This window comes from Drosophila montana, unplaced genomic scaffold (genome assembly GCF_035044405.1).
Source record: "Drosophila montana isolate Dmon_TW-CO22-7 unplaced genomic scaffold, ASM3504440v1 contig_3029_1, whole genome shotgun sequence".
Lineage (NCBI taxonomy): Eukaryota > Metazoa > Arthropoda > Insecta > Diptera > Drosophilidae > Drosophila > Drosophila montana.
This window is the reverse complement of record NW_026997904.1, coordinates 760,315-780,359: the sequence shown is the minus strand read 5'-3', so window position 1 is coordinate 780,359 and position 20,045 is coordinate 760,315. Positions and strand designations below refer to the sequence as shown.

The 20,045-nt window shown below is 46.0% G+C and overlaps 4 protein-coding genes across 4 annotated transcripts; 2 read left to right on the top strand and 2 right to left on the bottom strand.

Annotated features, from left to right (window-relative positions):
- Positions 1–801: 801 nt before the first annotated feature.
- On the top strand, positions 802–3,763 carry Cpr66D (Cuticular protein 66D). The gene is made up of 3 exons (XM_064685252.1): positions 802–1,296; positions 1,372–1,563; positions 3,246–3,763. Exons 1-3 carry the CDS (start codon positions 997–999, stop codon positions 3,609–3,611), a joined length of 858 nt encoding a protein of 285 aa, XP_064541322.1. The 5' UTR covers positions 802–996; the 3' UTR covers positions 3,612–3,763.
- Positions 3,764–5,390: 1,627 nt separating this feature from the next.
- Positions 5,391–6,497, bottom strand: LOC135430559 (adenylate cyclase, terminal-differentiation specific). The gene is made up of 3 exons (XM_064685266.1): positions 5,720–6,497; positions 5,538–5,658; positions 5,391–5,480 (listed from the first exon to the last, which is right to left on the bottom strand). Exons 1-3 carry the CDS (start codon positions 6,451–6,453, stop codon positions 5,412–5,414), a joined length of 924 nt encoding a protein of 307 aa, XP_064541336.1. The 5' UTR covers positions 6,454–6,497; the 3' UTR covers positions 5,391–5,411.
- A 639-nt stretch (positions 6,498–7,136) lies between these two features.
- Positions 7,137–8,821, bottom strand: Arr2 (arrestin 2). The gene is made up of 3 exons (XM_064685249.1): positions 7,854–8,821; positions 7,597–7,791; positions 7,137–7,527 (listed from the first exon to the last, which is right to left on the bottom strand). The coding sequence occupies exons 1-3, from the start codon at positions 8,707–8,709 to the stop codon at positions 7,373–7,375; spliced, it is 1,206 nt and encodes a 401-aa protein (XP_064541319.1). The 5' UTR covers positions 8,710–8,821; the 3' UTR covers positions 7,137–7,372.
- An 889-nt stretch (positions 8,822–9,710) lies between these two features.
- Pex7 (Peroxin 7) lies at positions 9,711–11,179 on the top strand. Its single transcript, XM_064685254.1, has 3 exons — positions 9,711–9,805; positions 9,868–10,626; positions 10,738–11,179. Exons 1-3 carry the CDS (start codon positions 9,714–9,716, stop codon positions 10,895–10,897), a joined length of 1,011 nt encoding a protein of 336 aa, XP_064541324.1. The 5' UTR covers positions 9,711–9,713; the 3' UTR covers positions 10,898–11,179.
- Positions 11,180–20,045: the final 8,866 nt, after the last annotated feature.

The following is a 20,045-nucleotide window of genomic DNA, read 5'->3' as shown; positions in this document are numbered from 1 at the left end:
CTGTTGCTTTATTGAGGTTTAATGACTGCGTGGTTGATAGATAGATACGTACGTACGTGCGATCACATGGCAACAGTTGGTGGTACTTGCATCTGGTGTAAAGGTCTTAAATGCAAAGATTTGGCAATCGGAGCGCCAGCAAATCACATCAAAGATCGCTGGCATACTTGAAGCTATTCAACCGCAACGTGGTCGCAACAGATACAGATGCAAATACATAGATAGAAAACAAAGACAGCAAAAACGTTTCGATTTCGAGTTTGCAGTGATTTAGCGATTTGGGTCAATCTCTATGAACAATGCACTTATGCACTTGTCGGATTAAATTCAATAAATTTGCTTTAAACGAAGCCCTAAACGCATTGACCTCAGCCAAGTAAACCCTAGTAATGTTAATTGCCTGTAGATGCTTTTGCAGATGATCTAACGATAATTGAAGTCAAAAACGAGCAACGCCAATGTTAACTAACAGCAAGGTACAGCTGCCAACACTGAGTCAAAGAGCCATGTTAGTTAACAGCAGGCTTTAACAGTTGATTATGTTAGCAACATATTTGGGGGATAGCACGTAATGTTTGTGCATGCAAATGAAGTAAACATTAACTGGAGCAAAAGTTTTCACTAAACAACAATGACACACAGGTCGAGGCGATTTGGAAAATCAGCTGAGCAGATACAGAGACAATGCTGCCCATGATATAATGGCAACGGAAACGACAACTATGTATGTAAGCCAACAGCTGTTGTAAATCAAAAAAGAGGCTACCAGCAAACGCTCCACTTGGCCGTTAGGAGAGCGGAGAGCCAACTAGTTGCCGCTCAACAGCGTCGTTAGACGTCGTCAACGGTATTCGATATAAAAGTGCAATTGGGGTTCGCAGCCAACGCAGATTGTTTTGTGGCTTGGAGTGGGACGTGCGCGTTTTGTCGAACCAAAGTACCAAAGTGAAGTGTTATTCAGCTCGCGTTTAAGCCAACAGCAACCCGTCTATAACAATGCAGCTTTTGCTCGTGGTGGCCACGGTCGCGATTTGTGGCGTCGTTCAAGCGCAACAGGGCGTCGATCCCGCCTATTTGCGTCAGTATTACCAGCAGCTGCAGCAGCAGCAGCAGCAGCAACAGCCCTCCGATGGCACGCCCATTTATGAGCAGAACTCCGAGCAGACGCAGCAGTACGTGAGCTCGGGACAGCAGATCCGGATTAAGGACACGGTGGCGGAGCAGATACGCGCCCAGCAGCAGCAATCGCAGGGATATGTGGCGCCAGCGGTTAGAGATTATCTGCATCAGCCACAGGTGAGCCAAACTCGAAAGGTAACTAAAAGCTTTTGCAACTATTCTCTCTTCCCCCGCCTCCTCTTGCCGTTGCAGTACCAGTCACAGGCCCAGCCGAGCGTCTATCGCCAGCCACAGGCAGCCCCAGCGCCGCCGCGTCGCGTCCAGCCCGCCTACCAGGCCTCGTCGGCGCCGCAGCTCGGCAAAGGACAACACAAACTGCAGTCGCACCAGCAGCAGCTGCAGCAGCAGCAGCAGCAGGCCGAGGAGGAGGAGCAATACGATGATGTAAGTTGGCCATAACGTGTTCGAACTCCACTTCAGGTTGACAGCTACAGCAGCAGCAGCAGCCGCAGCGGCGCTGCTTTCGCTTTCGCCAAACACAATGCTGCCAGCGCATAATTACAATTGAAGCATGCAGCGGGGAGAGATTTGCCCGTAGAGTTCATTAACCAACAACCACAATGCACAGCTCCAGCTCCAGCTCCAGCCCCAGCCCCAGCCCCAACGGGCAGCCAATAGCCATGACCATATGCAACATTCCATGTGGCATGTGTGCCTGGCTCGGACGTTTATTTATGGGCTGCTCATGCGGAAGCTGCGGATGCACGATAGCCACTTATTCAATATAAAATGCACATTAATCCGTTGGCTTAGGCAAAACTAGCTTTGCATATGAGTGGGAAAACATTGAGGCTAAACATGAAGCAACAGTTGTGGGCTTTCTTTCAAGTGAGAACTGTTAAGTGAAAGCTGTGAAATCTGAGAAAAGAAGAGTTCCAAATTATATCAGGTAAATAGGTATATAGAAGAGTGCAATGCGATGTATATAGAAACTCCTAAAGATACAGTTTCGGCGGAGACAGACTAGTCCAAGCAAGATTTTGCTGATAAGTGCTGCCAGCGCATTCCGTTTTATAATTTTACCAATAAGTGCTGCCACTGCGTGAAGTTCTTAGCTTGTGCTGATTAGTGCTGCCAGTGCATGCAATCCTCAGCTTTTTCTGACAAGTGCTGCCAGTGCATGCAATTTTAGGCCAGTGCCAGATATATACAAGTGCTGCCAGTTTATTTCGTTTTTGATCTGGCTGATAACGGCCAAAGCATTCCATTTTTTTTTCTTGGCCAGTGCAACCAATTCTCACAAATCTCCAAAAATGGTGCCACAAAAATGTCAGGCTGCATGTCACGAGCACATTCGCCGCAGTTACAATCACTTTCAAATGCGACCCATATACCAAAGCCCCCAATATACGTTCAGTTCCGAATGGACAGTGCACGCATTAGAACCGGCTCTTAAACTGGCTTTTTGGCCAATTGCCTTTCCAATTTGTGTTTATTTGTATTTTTTTCTGTCGCTCAGCTGCACTCGTTGCATTGCAATAATTTTGCTTGGTTTTTGGGCCACGTCGGGCCAAGAACAATTGCTGCAGTCGCGTCTGGCCACGCCCTAGGCCACGTTTTCGTCTTACCTTAACCCAGTTTGGGCTGTGGGCGGTGAGCCTTAGCCAGGTGTGTGAAGCTTCCGCGCCAGCCACAACCTTGTGCATAAATTAAGCGCTGCAAAAATAATAAGTAAATACATAAGCCATATTCAGGCCTCAATGCGCGTTACGTGCAAAAGATTTCTGGGGATTCGAGCCGCTTCTACCGCTACCTAGTTGCATAAGACATGCGATCGCGCCCATGCCCCAACGATCCAACGATCGGCTGCAATATGGCGTCTTGAAAATATGCAAGTCGAGTCCAAATTACTTTCACTTGTGCGTGTCGAGCGACTGGGGATTAGATGGTGGGCATTGGTTTCTGGGTCTGCGACGGGGACACACACCCACACGCGGCAGGCCATGTGATGTAATTGCCAAAAGAAAAAAAACTGGGTCACTTTGCGCCACGCATTTGAAATGATCTCGTTTATATAGATATAGATATATATATATAAATGTGCTTGCCTGTCTGGTTGATTGCAGCAAAACTCCTCGTACCAGTTTGGCTTCGATGTGAAAGATGACGAGTTTACCAATTATCAGAATCGCAAGGAAGTTCGCGACGGTGGGGTTATCAAGGGCAGCTATTCTGTGGTCGATTCCGATGGCTTCATACGCACGGTCAAGTATACAGCCGACCCCAAGGAGGGCTTCAAGGCGGAGGTCATACGCGAACCCACCGACATTGTCGTTAAAATACCAACGCAACCGCCGCCAACGCAGCTGCTCCGCTCCGGCGGCCACAAGGCGCCCCAGGAATACAGCCAGGCCAAGCAGCAGTACCAGCATCAGCAGCACCAGCAACAACAGCAGCAGCAGCAGCAGTCGCAGTATCATCAGTACCAGTAAGAGGAGATCCTCTATACTCATATCTACTTGAAAGTTCCGCAAGTCCATGTAGTTTGTAAATGCGCCGACTCCCGCGTACATAACATTATTCAGTTTACATCAATACATATGTATGTATACATAACGTACGTACGTACATACGACTTTCACCAGCTTGCAGAATACGCTTATGTTTGTGTATAGCTCAAGCGATCGAAATTATTTGCTATACTCCGTACATTTTATGATTTTCTCATTTAGAATATTTAATTAAAAATTGTATAAAAAAAAATTGTTGTTTGTCTTTTAGAAGCAAAAGAAACTATGTGAACAAAAGTTTTTCTGTTATCGCTTGGGTGATAAAATGCGATTCTAACTTCTTAAAATTTCATTCGTGCTAAAAATTAATTCTAGAGCTCCTCTGAATAACTGTCCCGAACCAATCTCGTTGCCGTACTGGCGTCCACTGAAGCACTCTGACCATTTTTAATTTTCATGATTGTAGAACTCCATGATTTGCGAGTAAACAAATTTAATTGCGCATAAATCAATGTGCTAACCCTTCAGGCAAATGGACAAAGACAAGATCCAAGTCTATCGACCAAATGACACACAGAGAGACATACAACCCAACCCGTTGGGCCAGTTGGTGCCTGGTGCTGACAAAGGCCATCTAATGTGGAAGTTCTCACAACATGAGCCCGTGGTCACCCAAAGATGCTCGCCCAGACAAAGCTTGGGCCGGTCAAACCGGTTGCGCTTCTTGGCTTGGGAACTGGAACTCACGCCACATCAATCGCAAACGCTGGCAATAGTGTCCTTTTGCAATGTCCTTGCATAAATTAGTCAAGAAGTGTGAGAACCATTGCCAGAATGAGCGCGAGCCAAGGGTTATCACTTTAGATCAAGACGCTGATGACCTTATCGGCCAGAGCAACCGAACCGAACCGGTTCTGGACAGTCAGTCGATGAGTGACAGACCCGCATGACTGCGGCCGTCTAAGCAAACGGTTACCTTACCTGTGCCCCAGACTCGATCTGGTATTGATCTAGTCGCTGATCCCTAGCTGGATTTGGGCAGCACATGCAACTTGGTCAGCTGTTGTCTCATAAAACAGACAACAACTGGACATCGGCTGGCCGCGGGGCATTTGTGTCATTTAGCCGAGCGCCTCGATACGCCTCGAATGCAAATGAGGTGCAACCCTTGAGGTCACTTGAGCGACTTACAAGACAGCGCAACAGCCGATAAGCCGATCCGCTGCAGCTAGCAACCCTCTCCTGTAAGGACATTTGCATATGACCCGCATGCGTCGACCGACCGACCGACTGACTGACTGTCTGTCTGTTTGTCTGATATGCTCTGGTCTGGTCTTGGGCTCTGTTGTAACTAAGTAACTGCAGGACATTTCGGGTCATTGCTTAGAACCAGTTCTTGGGCCAAAGGATAGCCAAGGCGGACGCATTGACCTTTTTCCGCGGGCCAGTGCTGGCGACAGCCCAGACAGACAGACAGACAGACAGACAGCACAGACACAGAAAGTCGTGTAACCGGACTGTCCACTTTTTCTCGCATAACCCGTGAGAAAATAACCGGAGTATTCCCAGGCGCTGACCTATGATAAGAATTATTTGCTGCTGCTTTCTTATGCAAATCTTTTGCAGGACCTTTCAAATTACACGCCAAATCATTGCCCTTAAATAAATAATACGCCAAAATTATGAAAAGTCACGATTTACTGAGCAGTTCTCACCAATGCAAAAGAGATAGAGACACACAGAGAAAGTGAGAGAGAAAGAGTTTATGCAAATTGTTTGAGCTCAGAGTTTGCCCTGCGCCAAGTCCCAGCGATGCTCGCCATGACCACCTCGACGATCCGTCCAGATCACCTGGAAGCATACACAATTTAGTTTGCCCGATTGGATTCCTTTTGGATGTTAACCCACCTCGCCCTTGTAACGATTTGTGCCGCGTTGCGTTTCAAAGCGTCGCTCCCGCAGTTTGGGATGCTCCACCACATGTCCATGACTGCGTCCATGGGGTCCATCAAATCTCATCAGGATGTCGCTAATTTTGGTAGAAGAGAAAATTTAGCTTAGCTTCTTCTCCAGAATCCTCTAGCGCTTACTGAAAATATTTGGATTCCTTTGTGGGTCGCTCCGTGCGCGTTCTGGACTCCGCGGCCACCGCATCCGCAGCCTGCTTGGATGCATAGCGACGGGTGCGTTGCCCCAGTTGCAGTTGCTGCTGCTGCTGCAATTGTTGCTGTTGTTGCTGCTGGGCACGCGCGGGCACCACATGCAACACATCGCTGGTGAACAGGGCAGGCGGCACATTATACAGCTGATCCTCTAGATGCTGCTGCAGCTGCTGTTGTTGCTGCTGCTGCTGCTGCTGCCGCTGTATGGTCGGCGAAGGAGCTGCAACTGGCACCCGCTGCTGCATGGGCATATAGTTGCCCTCATAGCGATACTTGGCCAGCTCCGCTTGCGGCGCCGCAGAGCGCTGCACATACTGCACACTGGACTGTGGATAGAGGGCAGGCAAGGCAGCAGCTGGCGCTGGCGGTGCTGGTGCCGGTGGCTGCTGTTGCTGGTACTCCAGGGCCAGCGGCTGGTAGCTGGCGCGATAGTTGATCAGCTGGAAATTGGGCGTCTGCTGTTGATAGTGTGCAGCAGGCGGCGCCACATAGCCGCCCACATAGGGCGCGGCCACATACTCCAGACGGCGCAGACGTGGCGGCGCATCATAGTAGAGGCGCCTGTGCGGATAATAGTGCTGGAGCTGGGCTGGCGTCGGCAGCAGCAACAGCAACAGCAGCTGGCAGCAGGTTAACAATGTGATTGCGGCGGGCAGCTCCATCTCGTGGCACGCTCGTCAAATTTGTGGCTACATTTTGACAACAACATTGGCATTTATAGCCAGGCAGGTGGCTCGGCTGGGCTTGGGGCTTGGCCCGGCTCGGTCAATGCCGGAAATTGGTGCTTTGCCCAGGAGTCAGCGGTGTGTGAAATCGATTGAACGCTGCCCCAGTCCCGCTCAATTGTGCAATGCTCGAGCGGTCGCGGCAGCAGCCAGCGGCCGTTACGCGGCATTATATAAGCAGAGGCTCGGATGGAGGCAGATGAGATCCGTTGAGATCTGGCGGCTGGCGGCGGCAGCTGGCCTTAGACATTTATCAAGGTCAGCCTAGGCTGCCTGGCAAGTTCAAAGCTTTGCTATTTAGAATACAGAAAAGTTGTTGGCACGTCCAACAGCCATCTCCGGCACAAAGCCTTGCTGATTGGCTGCTGTCGCTGGCCTAGGGGGTTGTTTTGTGCTTTGGCTGACCTATGGCACAGAAGGGCTGTCAGCAACCCCGCTGTCAGCAACCCTCGAAAGCCTTCCTCGCTGTGCCGCCAAGGACTGCAGCTCATTCGACTTCCTCAGTTGAAAGCCAAAGCAACAGCAACAGCAAACGCCGAAGCAAAAACTTTTCAGCCCAAAACGAATTCTCAGCACTTGGTTCCTCAACGCACTGTGGAAGAGCTGTAAGTGCCCACATATTTTGTAGATAGCCATAAGAGAATTTATATTTAATTAATATAAGGACACGTGGTCAAGTTTCAACAATTCAACATTAAAAACTCCAGTTCCACTTAAGTTCTGCAGAGTTAAGGAGTGCGCGTGATATACGATACGATTATAATACAAAGATTGTGGCCTCTCGATGAGAAACGCCTGCTGCAACAGGTTTTCAGTGCTTTCGATACGGTATTTAATAGTCGGTCATCATTCGAATCTAATCAGCCATATTGACATTGTTCATGCGCATCTTGGCAAAGTCTTCAAATACAATATTATCATCGTCGTCCTGGTAATAGCCCTTCACGCCGCGATGCTGCTCAATCGACTTCATTTTCTTCATCGCATTCGAGCGCTTCTTCTCAATGGTGCCTGGTTCAAAAATGAATGAATATGTTTGTGAGATGAACTGAAGTGAATCCAGGTGAATTGGATGCCTACCTGGTGCCGGCTGCAGCAGCTTGAAGGGCACATCCGTTTGCATCTCGCCGCCGAGGGTGCCGCAGTTCAACTTGATGCGCACCGAATAGGAGATGACAATGCCGCAGGCATCGCCCGTATTTTTGCCCTCCTGCACCATGGTCGAGGAGGCCAGATTGACATCCTCATCCTTCAAATGGCCATCGAGTGCAATGCCTAAGGAAGACACGAGCTTAAGTCATTGGGCTGGTTGCCCCTGGTTAGGCCTGTGCACTCACCATGACGATCCTTGTTGTTGGCCGCCAGTGGGATCAGATAGAAGGTCTTGGTCAGATTGGCGCCCGGTGTTATGGGGCAGCCCTCCTTGGTTTCCAGCTGTGCCACATGCTTGCTGAACTGCGCATTCACCATGGTGATCTCGGTGTGCTGGACAATGAAGCACTTGATGCTCTTCACCGACTTCTTCGAGTTGTTGGTAACCTGCACCGTGGCGGCAACCTTCTCGCCGTGATAGTAAATCTCCCGGTCGAGCGTTACCTCCAGGCTGATCTTGCCATTGGAGAAGGTGAAGCCCTTGCTGACCAGCGAGCTGGGCAAACGCTGGCCGCGATTCAATGGTGCATACTGCAGCTTCTTGATCACCAGACTGACCATGCTGCGCTTGTGCTGACGATCGTCCTCGGAGTCAGCGACATAGGCGCGTATGGTGTACTCGACGCCGAGCGGCTTGCCCAGATCATCGCCCTCCTGCTGCAGTGTCACAGAGCTGGGCGAACTGGGCGGGAAATGGAAGGTGAATGGATGCGCATGGCTGCCCAATTTACGCACTAGCTTCTCCTGCATTGGCGTCATTTCCATATTCGGATTGGTCATGGGCACAATTTGCTCTCGGGATAGAATAAGCTCCTTGGAGAACTTAACGCCCATGACTTCATCCTCCTCGCGGCCATAGCGATAGATAGTCGCCAATTGGCCAAATACTTTGCGATTCTTCAGATACTCCGGCTCCACGACAATCACGCCATCAACGGGATCACAATAATCCAAGTGATCGATAAAGTCACGACGGCCCAAATAGAAGGTAACCTTGCCGTTGGGTGTTGCCTTCTTAAAGACCTTCACGGAGACAACCATCCTGCTGGATCAACAACTTATTTCTATTCAAGTTTAAATTAGATAATCGATTTCGCGTCCGTTTAGCCCGTTTGGAACGTTTGCAGTTCTTCGTTGATAGAGGAAAATGCGAAACGGAGCTTCTGTACAACCTGCTTATATACCTTTGGATGGGCCAACCGCCGTACGTGGGGTTTCACTTGCGACCACTAAGTGGATTTGGCCGTTATGCAGTTGCTTGTATAAATTGCCCCCAGCATGTTTTGCGCCCCATTCCATTCCGTTTGACCAAATTGGCTAATGTCAAGTAGCGTTCGCGACCTCGTGCGAGGTCGCTCGCATGTTTGTCTTCCCTTTCCATTGCGTGTCTCTCGGGGATTAGCATTCGATTAGCTATTGGCACATCTAGAGCTCAGGCCGCCTGGCGTGATCGACAATTTTACGCATCGGGTTGGATTGACGTTTTTCCCAGGGAAGCCCTAGAAGTTAGCCAACGTGTTGCAGTAAATCAAATATCAATATATCGATTTTATGTTGACTTTCGAATGTTTAAAAGTGTGCAACGGATATGTATCTACATAATTATGTGCAGTTCTCGATGAAGGTTAATCAAAAACAATGAACCGGGTTCAATTTATATCATAAAAAGACTTCGGAAAATGTGTTTGAAGTCCATTGAGCTAAGAACCAAAAGTGGGAAAAGGATTGTGATGTAAAGCTTGAGGCCGAAAAATTAACTTTCGTTCGGTCAACCTTTGACCCGCTCCTGTGTGGATTTTGCGAAAGGTGTGAAAAGGCTCTTAAATCATTTTTCACAAAGATCTGTTAAAGTGAGTTCGAGAATATCGAATGGTAAAAAAAAAATATTGATCTCGAATTGTTTTACGCGCTTTTTCCACACTCCTAGATGGAATTGTCATAAGGTAACTAGAGTAAGCGTCAGGAGAGTCAGGAATCAGGAGAGATTCTGTATACCTTCCACTAATATTACATTTATATATTTCTCTATATATTTCAGCAAAGCAATGCAAACACACACGCACACCACACCAGATCGTCATGGCTATAGCCTGCGCTTCTCGCCCTTCGAGGCGAATCATATGCTGCTCGCAACTAGGTTAGCTTACAACCAGCTCCCAACTACAGAATATATATTAACCCGATTTAATGAATTTACAGCCAATTGTACGGTCTTGCTGGTGGCGGTTCGCTCTTTCTGCTTGCCCAGAGCTCCACAGATGACGCCAAGATAGGCGTCCATGCACAACAGCAGCTCACAGAGCTGTGCCGTCTGGAGTGGTCCGATGGGCTGTTTGATGTCGCCTGGTGTCCATATGCGGCAGATATAGCGGCCACCGCCTCTGGCGATGGCTCGCTGCAGATCTGGTCCGGGTTGGATGTCGAATCGGCGGTGACAGAGCAAACGCCCAAAGAGCCATTGATTTGCCTGCAGGAACACAAGAACGAGATCTACAGTTTGGATTGGGGCGAGAAGTGGAACTATCACACTTTGCTCTCGGCCAGTTGGGACTGTACACTCAAGCTGTGGGATTGCAACAGGCAGAACTCCATCACGACGTTTGTGGGACACAATGATTTGATATATTGCGCAAAGTTTTCGCCATTGATCGCGAATCTCTTTGCCAGCGTAAGTACCGATGGGCATTTAAACTTATGGAATTCTCTTGATTTTCCAGGTAAACCTTTGATGAGCATCGAGGCGCACGCTAGCGAGGCCCTATCCTGTGACTGGAGCCACTTTGATCGCAATGTGCTGCTAACGGGCGGATCGGATGGTCTAATACGTGGCTGGGATTTGCGAAAGATGCGCACACACATCTTCGAGCTGTACTCGGGCGAGTTTGCGGTCAGACGTTTGGCCTGTTCCCCGCACTCGGCGACGGTGTTTGCATCGGCCAATTATGATTTTACAACGCGGTAAGTGGATTGAATAATAGCAAGCGAGAAGTCGCCGGCTCAAATTCAGCAGCAATTCCATTTCCAACTGGACCTATATCAACTATATCTATTTCTTTCTAACATCCATAGCATTTGGGATCTGGGGCGAGGCGAGTCCCCGCAGGAGATTAATGCCCAGCACACGGAATTTGTTTGCGGTCTGGACTGGAATCCTCAACGTGCACATGAGCTGGCCGATTGCGGCTGGGATTCGTTGGTAAATGTCTATACGCCGCAGTGCCTGGCTTAGATAATATAGCCACAATAGCTTCATATGCTTTAACGCTGGCCTTACCCTTACCCAAAACTGGATAACTGGAACCGCGCATCTAGAATCTGGAACTGGTACTCCAAAACCGCAAACGAAATGTGATAAGGTGCACGTGGCACCAAAATAGCCTACAAATGGTAGACAACTGAACGATAGCTGAGCTATGAAACCTCTAAGGAAACGATTACCTGTAACTTGTTGTGATATATGGTCGAAGAGAGAGAGAGCGAGAGAGAATACCCTATGAAACAAATCCCAATTTTGCAGGTGCTTGAAATGTCAATTAAAAAGAAAAAGCTAACAAATTATATACTCTTATAATCGTAGAGATTTGTTTAACTATCAGCGCTGCGGGCTATAATTAATGTGTATAAATATTATTTTTGGTTCTGGTTCGAGCTCTTAACAAGAACTTAACGGCACTCGCTTAGGTGCCAAAAAGTCAGCAGACGTTGAAGTAGCCAGTCCCTTATCCGGTTGGATACGCTTCCACTCGTAAGCCAAACAAACACGCAATAAAGCGCTAATTTGCTGCAACGTTTTATTGCCTGCCTGCCTGCCTGGCTGGCTGAATGAAAGCCTGGCTGTCAGAGCCTTCGAGCCAACTGACATTCCCAGAATTGACACAGTCAACAAGCTGTGGCCAAAAGGTGTGCCACATCGCACCATGGCACGTCGACAGCTCTGCTGATGGTGTGAAAAGGTGCCCGCAGCCCCATTTCCAAGCCCCATGTCCAATGTGTCTGCTGCCGAGGATCACAGTGCTCATCCTGTCATTAGGCATTGGGCCCTCAGCTTCGGGCAAATATTTGTTTTGATGCCAATTTGCGCTGATTTCTTTGGACAGCCAACCCATCACTCTCAACAGCCAGGATACCCGGCTTGACCCGAACCGGCCCAGCGCACCAGCTGCTGCCACTGTAATTATATGTGTATACGAGTCAAGTGAAAATAAAGCAGATATTAATGCTTGTTTGTGTTAATAAAAATCGAGAGACGAATTCTTATAATTTGATACCCAGAAAAACGTGAGACGATAAGCAGCGAAATGTTTGCCCTGTTTGTTCAGTTAATAAGCGCAAAGCATTCAAATTTATTTTTCAAATCGACGTTAATTGTTCGCATAACATAGCAAGCAGCTTTCAGAAGGCAGCTGGCAAGGCTGCCAGACCAACAAGCCGAAAGTGCGCGCGTTGCATAGCACTCAGCTTCTGGTGCACAGCAATAAGTGTTGTATAAGTCTAAAAAAATGACGCGCGCGCTGTTTTCAAATGTTCGACAAACAAATATACGAATAAAAGTTTACTTTGTTGTGTGTGAATTTCGACAAACATGATATTTAATTTAAATTAATTTATGGGATAAATCATAGCGGGGCAATTATATTCGTCTCCTTAATAATAAAATGCTGCTATAATTTGCGCAGCGCGCAATTTCCTTTAAATTACCCGCAGCAATTTTGTGCTAATTCCGTGCAACAAACTATAAATTAACACCGCACATTGTGGCAAACGTGCTGCGGCCGCAACATAGTTGCAACCTAGACATAACCTTGACTTCTTTTTGCTGCCTGTGGCGCGTTGTTGTTGTTGTTGTTGTCGGTATCCATGGGCAGGCAGCTCTTGTTATAAATAACAGACGAATGCCAAATTTTTCAACACCCCGCACGCGAGTGACAGCCTCCCTCTCTGCCTCTCTCTCTCTGCCTCTCTCTCTCTTTCTCGCTGTCTCTTTCCCAGCAGGTTCTGGTCTTGGATTTGGAGCTGCACGCGCCGCGCCGCGCCGCGCTGCCTCAGCTCCAACTGCAGCTTCAGCTTCAGCAATTTAAATTGCCTCCACGAGCATTTTGATGGCGATCACGCGCCCCTTTGAAATCTTGGTACTCAATCTGCGACGGCTGCTTCGTGCGGGGCCATAAAGGATCACGGCTTTGGTCAGTTTTTTCTTTATTTTTTTTTTTAACGACTGCCTGCCTTGGTATTAATTTTGTTTTAACGTTTTGTTGTTGTTGTTTCTTTATTTTTTTTTCTGTACCTCGGCCCGGGTTCACTTTAATCGTCACTTTTGTGCCGACAAGCACAAGCGCTAAGATCGTGAGTCTGTGTGCGTCATGTGCCGTGTCCAGTCTCTGGTGGTCAACGAACACGTGTAACTCCTGCTGCCGCAGAGTAGCTGCTGCACCCCCCAAAGCGTTGCACAGCTGGTCGCTGTCTGAGGCATCACAGAGGACACACCGCAACCGACGACGCCTAACTAGATGCCAACGAAATGATCGTTTGGTTACACAGATTTTCCACCGCCGGAGCGTGGGCGTGAACCGAAGGCAATCTTGATAAGCAGGCATTTCGTTTGAAAAGCAAAAAAATAAAATAACAAACGCCGGAAATAATTGTCAAGGGCTGGCACCGGAGCTACTAGTCGAGCTACCTGTCTTGCATTTGAACTAATGAACCCGCTTTCTATCTGTTCCTTCTTTTTTTTTTTTGTTCGTGTCCTGGCAATTAAAGTGTGTGGAGCTGTCCGGATGTTGCTACCGTTAGAGAGCAAGGGTGTGAATTTGTTCACCTGCGTGGAACTTTTTGCAAATGCGACAGGAAACTGTCGTGAGGTGTTGAATGCTTTAGTGCTGCGATCGTGGCATAATCATAATGAATGTGCCTAGGAGAGACGTTTAACCTACACACGCACACGCTCCGCGACCAGGACACGGCTGATCCTGCCGACCTGAATTCCTGCCTGGCCATTGTTCTCGCTCTGCTCTCGCTTATGATATAATTTTGCGTAAGGTCAACGTCGAGCTACTTGGTACGCCTTACCTCGAAAACCCAATAAACGAAAACCCAAGACCGAACGCAATGTTATGCAATAGCTGTGACGGCGGCTCGCCAGGATCATAAAAATGCCAGGCTGGCTGCCTGCCTCCGAGAGATCTAGGTCCCTAATCTAGAGTGGCCATAAAAATCGCGCTGCACCAGTTTCTGTTTCTCAGGGCCATTGGATCAGTTTCTATTTACCTAAAGTGAACAAAAAAATAAGTTTTTATGCCCTTGTCTTGCGTCCGACACATGAGGAAAATCCTTATCAAGATGGGAGTATGGACTATTATATCTTTATAAAGCGGTCAAAATCAAATTTCTTGCATGAATGACATTTTTTGTTTTTCATAAAATCTTTATCAAACGCGGTATTTAGTATTCCCGCAATGTGACTTACTTTATTTTATATAGAGATAAATAAGCGAAAAAGTAGAATAGGTCGAAAAATTAGTTTTGATTGGAAGAGTTTTTTGATTTGTCAGAATATCTTAAACGAACTCAGACTTTTATTTTCAATTTAATCAGTACCATCTGATCTCCCCCAAGCGATGGACAGTTAAAGAAGTGTATAATTAGTTTATGTATTTATATTATCTAATCATAGAGTTAAAAACTAAATAAGTGGATACCAGCAATGGCGGGCAGGGCCTTCGGCTACGAAAGAAGGGTATACCAACAATGTTTTGTAGCTTGTATGGTATTTACATAGAGAGGTTGTTTACAATTATGGGATATTTACCATGAAAGGGATTGAGGACATAGCCTAATATTGAAGGGACTTAAATGATTCGCCTCGTTGTTAGGTCGCAGGTGTGCAGCTTTTGGAGGCGTCTCTCTGTGTTGGGCATAGCCAGGACCTTGGCGAACACGTCCGAAAGCTTGCTGGCATAGCGGCTGCTGAAGAAGTTGCTCTGAACTCTGATCTCTGTTATGAAGAGATCCGGTTGGTAGGCGTCGTTGGTGACGTACCATGAGAGGGGAGCCACTTAAACTCAGTCCTTTCGAGCTTCACTTGCCCAAGTGGTCCACAAAACTATAGCAAAAGTCTACTATACTATTCTATGCTAAGCTACTATATCTTAAATCTTAAGTCTTAAAGATGGCCGGCCTCCTAAACTCAATCTTTACCTAACATACCCACGGATCTATAGCAAAGATCTACCATCCTTTGAGTCTACTATATCATAAGGCTCCTACCATGGATGGCCACAAAACTATATAAAATCGTTCTACTATACTATAGGTCGACTACATTATATGACGCCTATCGATTTGTAGTAAATTTTTGCCTTGCAAGCAATTTTCAGCCATTTGCCGACAAGTGTATTTAAGCTTCGGCGTGCCGTCTACCTTGTTATTTATTTGTTTTTCACCTGAACTGTGCCAAACAAATTTCGACAAATATTTACAAAAAAAAACTTTGAGATATATTTAAAAGATGAAAAAAACAAACTTGTTGTTCAATCAATTTTATTTACATGAGAAATCCTGCTATATTATTATGAACAGTGCTCTCTCAAAGGCTGTCGAGTGATATTGCGAGGGCGTTTGCGCTAAATGTGGAAAAAAATGACGAAAAAAAAGCATTTGAAATATTTACAAAATTTTCGAGTTCCTAATGCTATTCAGGCTACAAATAATTTCAACTTTGCCTTTACCGTATTCAATTGATGTTTTGTAATTAAAGGAAATGAATTAATTTCGTGTGTGTATTTTGCCACCCGCTGTGACAATCGCTTGCAGTCAATTTATTGCCAACCCCCACAGTCAAAATGATTTGGTTGGTTGCTTCGTTTATTTGGTATGCGCATATTTTGTTGGCATTTATGGCCGCACAATAATTGAGGGTGAAGGACGCGTGCTCCAAGTGGCAGCAGCAGCAACAACAACAACAACAACAAGGTCGTCTCGCAGCCATTTATAAATAATTCCATGCGATTTTGCGTATAAATAATTTGTTGGAAAAATAAAACTGTCCGTCGTTCTGATGACCAAAATACTTCAGCGGCTCGTCTCATGGCTAAAAATAGTTTGGCAGCAGTCGCCCCCACACCGTGTGAGGCAACAGCACACAGCCCAGTCCCGCCCCCAGTCCCCAGTCCCCATTCCCAGTCCCACCCCCAGCAAGCTGAAATCATTTCTCTGACTGACGTGCGCCGATGACGCGCGTTTGCCCCAAACGGATTCTAAGCAGCAACCAGAGGGAGGGAGCGAGATCTCCAGCACCAGGTGATGACGATCGGAGCAGGCCAGCTAAAATTGGCAATTAAACAGAGGCGCAAATAATCCAGTAAATAAAACAATTGCTGGCCCAAAAGTTCGCATCTCTGGGCCCAGACAATGCCAAAAAGGCGTCAGCAGACAAACGAACACACAAATTCGTATTTCAAATATGATCTCGCGCTGCCCACATGCTTGTATCCTCACATATATGATGTATATAGCGATAAGCACGAAAATATCTTAGCGAATTAGTTGTACACCGGTACTGGGAGACCCTTTCCAGGTATTTTCTTCAATTTGTTGTTCATTCAATTGTTTAATATATATTAAAATCCTTAAGACATGTGTCACTTTATGCACTGAAAATAAAGAATACAAACCTAACTGAAATTTAAATTTTGCCCCGAAAATCTTTACAAATATAAAGGCAATACTTTTAAGCAATCAATGGAAGATTTTTTTGATTCAGAGCGTTTCTTTAAAATTTGGAAATATTTGTTAAGCATAGAATAGAAAATATTGACTTGAATATATTATTCATTATTTTTTACTTGTGTTATTAAATTAAATTATTATTTTTTTTTTTTTTTATAGATTAAATAGAGATCTTAAAAATGTTTTAATTAATATTAATATATTTAATATATTAAACAATATATAAAACATATACAAATTGCAAAAAATATTTAAATATTCAATAAATATAATCAAATATTGATGGGTATATTTAAAGATGTCTTTACATAAATTATAAAAAAATATTAAAAATATATATTAATAGTTTAATATTTACTTATAAATAACTTTAGAAATACTATGAATAATTGAATATACATAAAATATTTATAGGCACATATTAAACGATACCCATTAGAAACAGCTAAAAGCCGACAGACTAGTTATAGCCGGCATAAAAACTATATATATACATCATATGTATATCCTTCAGGTGTGCGCTAGTTTCTTGGGATCGCAAACATCTTTAGCTAATTATAATGCCCAAATTGCTCTATAATAAGCGCAAGTATTATAAAAGACGCGAGCGCAAAAATATTTTTCACGAAAAACAAATTCTTTTGCAGCACGTTAATGACGTCAATGCGACGAAAGGCCGTCAACAAAATTTAAAAAAAAAATAAGAAAGGAAAACTAAAGAAAGAAAAAAAGCAGCCGTGGCCGCAGCCTGAAAATTTTTGCGCCAAGGCGCCTCTCTTCGGTTCAACGTGGGCGTAGGTGTGGTGTGTGTGTTGGTGTGTATGTGTGTGTGGGTGTGTGTTTGTGTGCGTGTGTGTGTGTGTGCAGGCGAGCTGCTGGCGATGACGCGTGAACTTGCCTTTGATTTGTTTTTCGCAATCTGGGAAACTCAAGTTGGACCAAAAATAATACACGCAGGCATTTTCTTCTGGCCAAATGTAAATGTTATTGTTAGCCGCCGCCCCCCGCCGGTGTCTGTTAGCTGTGGGTGGCTGTCCGTCCCGTTCCGTCCCCCACCCCCTTTCCACCCCTACCCAATCCGGCAACAGCTGCTGCTGCAGTCGCTCCTGGCGGACACTTAGCGATTTGCAGAGGCTTCCATGCGTAGCCGCACGTGCCCCACGGGCCCAACAATGCTGTCGTGGCCGTTGGCAATTGTTCCTGGGCCTTCGGCTTGGTGTCATTTCCGCTGACCGTGCCCCAAATTAGGCCTCATTAGGCGAACTACAAAACCAAATCGTCTGCAATCAGCGTCCAATTTGGCAAATGCCGCCAGTTTGCCACTTGGCTGCAGTCTTAGCCACAAGTATGGTTTTTATTTCTCTTTCGGGCATATAGTTATAAAAGCTGTGCCTGAGCTGCTTTAGGCCTAAGTGAGTGACCACCTGTTGCCTGGACAATGGCTCAGCCATAAAGCATATACTATATACAGACGTTGTTTTTTTGTTGCCTTTTTGTTGTTGCGCGAAATCGCATAAACATAAAGGTAATTGCACAGACATGCCAAAAAAATTATCCAATACTTGGCGTATCTGTGCGCAATGCCCGGTAAAAGCCATCGATGCTTGGCATTTATTGTGATCGCCGCTGCAAGGGAAACAGCGCGCTTTCTGGGCATCCATGCGAGCATTCATCTCGGTGCCAAGGATAGCCACAAAATTGATCTCACCCCCTCCGCGAGAGTCGGCCACACAGATTCCCTCAATGAGCTGCGGCTGACGACTTGCAAACGATTTTAAATATCATATTTAGGTTCAAAGTTCCTAACTAAAAAAAAACTATCTATAATTAAAAGATAAAAGTGTGAGAAATTGTAGAAAATCTTATTTGAAAATTCGTTATGTAAATCAACATAAAATCGCTTCAGTTTGGACAAATTTTTGATGTTTTAAATTTGGGAAGCGCATTTTCCAAGCAATGGAATACTTTATCAGTCCAAATTGTTTCCAACCTAATTATTTGAATATATTATAAATATAAAATTGAACAGCTTAAGCATAGATTTATTACTTTATACTAATTTAAAGGACGACAATCGCTTAAAACCAAAATTTTGATATATGAAATTTATAGCAAAAAGTAAATTGGCACTGTATTGAACCGGGCTATGAAAGTTTGACACATATATTTCCATCCACGATGCGAGTTAGGATTAGTTGAGGGAGGTTGACGCTGGGACTTACTCCTCAAGCGTCTGGGAGCAGGGAAAATTAGTGCTACCGGGTCTCTCTTCCCGAAAGGCTAGATAGAAGAAGCGTTTCATCTCGATCTTAATTGTTATTATACTCCTAATTTCCAGCTGCACCTCTACTCTCAGGTGTCGCCCTTTAACGTCTCTCTATTATTCTATATGTCAGTTGCATGTTGCAAGTTGACAGATAATGTCTACCCATTGATCGGATGTCGTAGTCTCTTTAATTAATATCTCAGCAAGAGTAGTGTGTTGCTTCAGTCTCATATGCCCTGTCGGCTCAACTGTAGCGTGACAATCCCCAAATAAAAGTGATTGTGCAGCGGTGTCAGACCCACAAAAAATAAAATAAAATAAAAGACAAAAACAAAAAAAAAAGCACTGCAGCATTTACGAGGCTTTTCAGCTGCTGCGCTGATGGGTCTGTCTGTTTACATGTGGGACGCCCCCAACGTCGCAGCCTCCCGAGTCCGTCCGGCTGTGACATATGCGAAATTCATTGTCGCGTGTTGTGTCCAAAGGCAACGACTTGTTGGCCCGGCCAATGCCAGGCAACCTTGACGCGTTGCCCGCTCCTTTTATCTGGCAATTCATCTGGGCCAGCCGGAGACAGACTGAGACACAGAAACAGAGAGAGAGAGAGAGAGACGGACAGAGGCGCGTACGCACACACAGGTGCCCATCGAGTGGCCTGGAATGGAGAGATCGCGGCTGATCGAGACGAGAGCTGCCGGCCACAGAGGCTACCAGGCAGCCAGGCAGCCGGTGCCATATCGTGGACATTATGGGGCCGACATTATCTGGCCGTGCTGATCGCATTTTAAGCGCTGTTCGTATTGAAAAATTGCCAATTGGCGGGCAAAAAACAAAAACGAAAAACAAAAATAATAATAATATAAGAAAAAAAAAAACAAAAGCTGGGCCCTTAAACGATCGCTTAACTACTGTTAAGCCCCCGCTGCGGGCTGGGATTGGGGATGCGTTAATCCTGTGCGAAGGTTAAACGCCATTTCGTGCGTAAGTGCAATTAGTGTAAAGTATTTTGAGCGATGTGCCAACAAGTTTACGGCGTAGACCCTGCTCCACTCCGCTCGCACAGGCCATGCCGCATGTCAACGTCAGCTGAGGCCACGCGTCGTCGCGACGTCAGCCTGACGCACGTTTCCGCTCCACGTTCCTACGTACGCCTAATGAGTTCGCCTCATGCTCATGTGACTGAAAATTCATAAAGATCTCTAACCACATGCCGTGGACTACGCCTCCGCCTTCGCCTTCGCCTTCGCCTTTGCCAGCGTTGCGTTTCGCTTCGTTTTTTGTATACCCTCAAACTAACGAAAATTTGTATAAGGGGCATATTGATTTTGTGACAAGGGATGTGACACGCTGAGGGAAGCATATACGAACCCATATATAATAGTATATA

Coding starts and splice junctions, on each gene's coding strand:
- Cpr66D (XM_064685252.1), top strand. CDS start 997: ATGCAGCTTTTGCTCGTGGTGGCCACGGTCGCGATTTGTGGCGTCGTT. Junction 1,297..1,371: donor ATTATCTGCATCAGCCACAG/GTGAGCCAAACT, acceptor TTGCCGTTGCAG/TACCAGTCACAGGCCCAGCC. Junction 1,564..3,245: donor AGGAGGAGCAATACGATGAT/GTAAGTTGGCCA, acceptor GGTTGATTGCAG/CAAAACTCCTCGTACCAGTT.
- LOC135430559 (XM_064685266.1), bottom strand. CDS start 6,453: ATGGAGCTGCCCGCCGCAATCACATTGTTAACCTGCTGCCAGCTGCTG. Junction 5,659..5,719: donor AAGGAATCCAAATATTTTCA/GTAAGCGCTAGA, acceptor TACCAAAATTAG/CGACATCCTGATGAGATTTG. Junction 5,481..5,537: donor CAAATCGTTACAAGGGCGAG/GTGGGTTAACAT, acceptor GTATGCTTCCAG/GTGATCTGGACGGATCGTCG.
- Arr2 (XM_064685249.1), bottom strand. CDS start 8,709: ATGGTTGTCTCCGTGAAGGTCTTTAAGAAGGCAACACCCAACGGCAAG. Junction 7,792..7,853: donor CAACAACAAGGATCGTCATG/GTGAGTGCACAG, acceptor TGTCTTCCTTAG/GCATTGCACTCGATGGCCAT. Junction 7,528..7,596: donor GCTGCTGCAGCCGGCACCAG/GTAGGCATCCAA, acceptor TTTTTGAACCAG/GCACCATTGAGAAGAAGCGC.
- Pex7 (XM_064685254.1), top strand. CDS start 9,714: ATGCAAACACACACGCACACCACACCAGATCGTCATGGCTATAGCCTG. Junction 9,806..9,867: donor CATATGCTGCTCGCAACTAG/GTTAGCTTACAA, acceptor ATGAATTTACAG/CCAATTGTACGGTCTTGCTG. Junction 10,627..10,737: donor AATTATGATTTTACAACGCG/GTAAGTGGATTG, acceptor TAACATCCATAG/CATTTGGGATCTGGGGCGAG.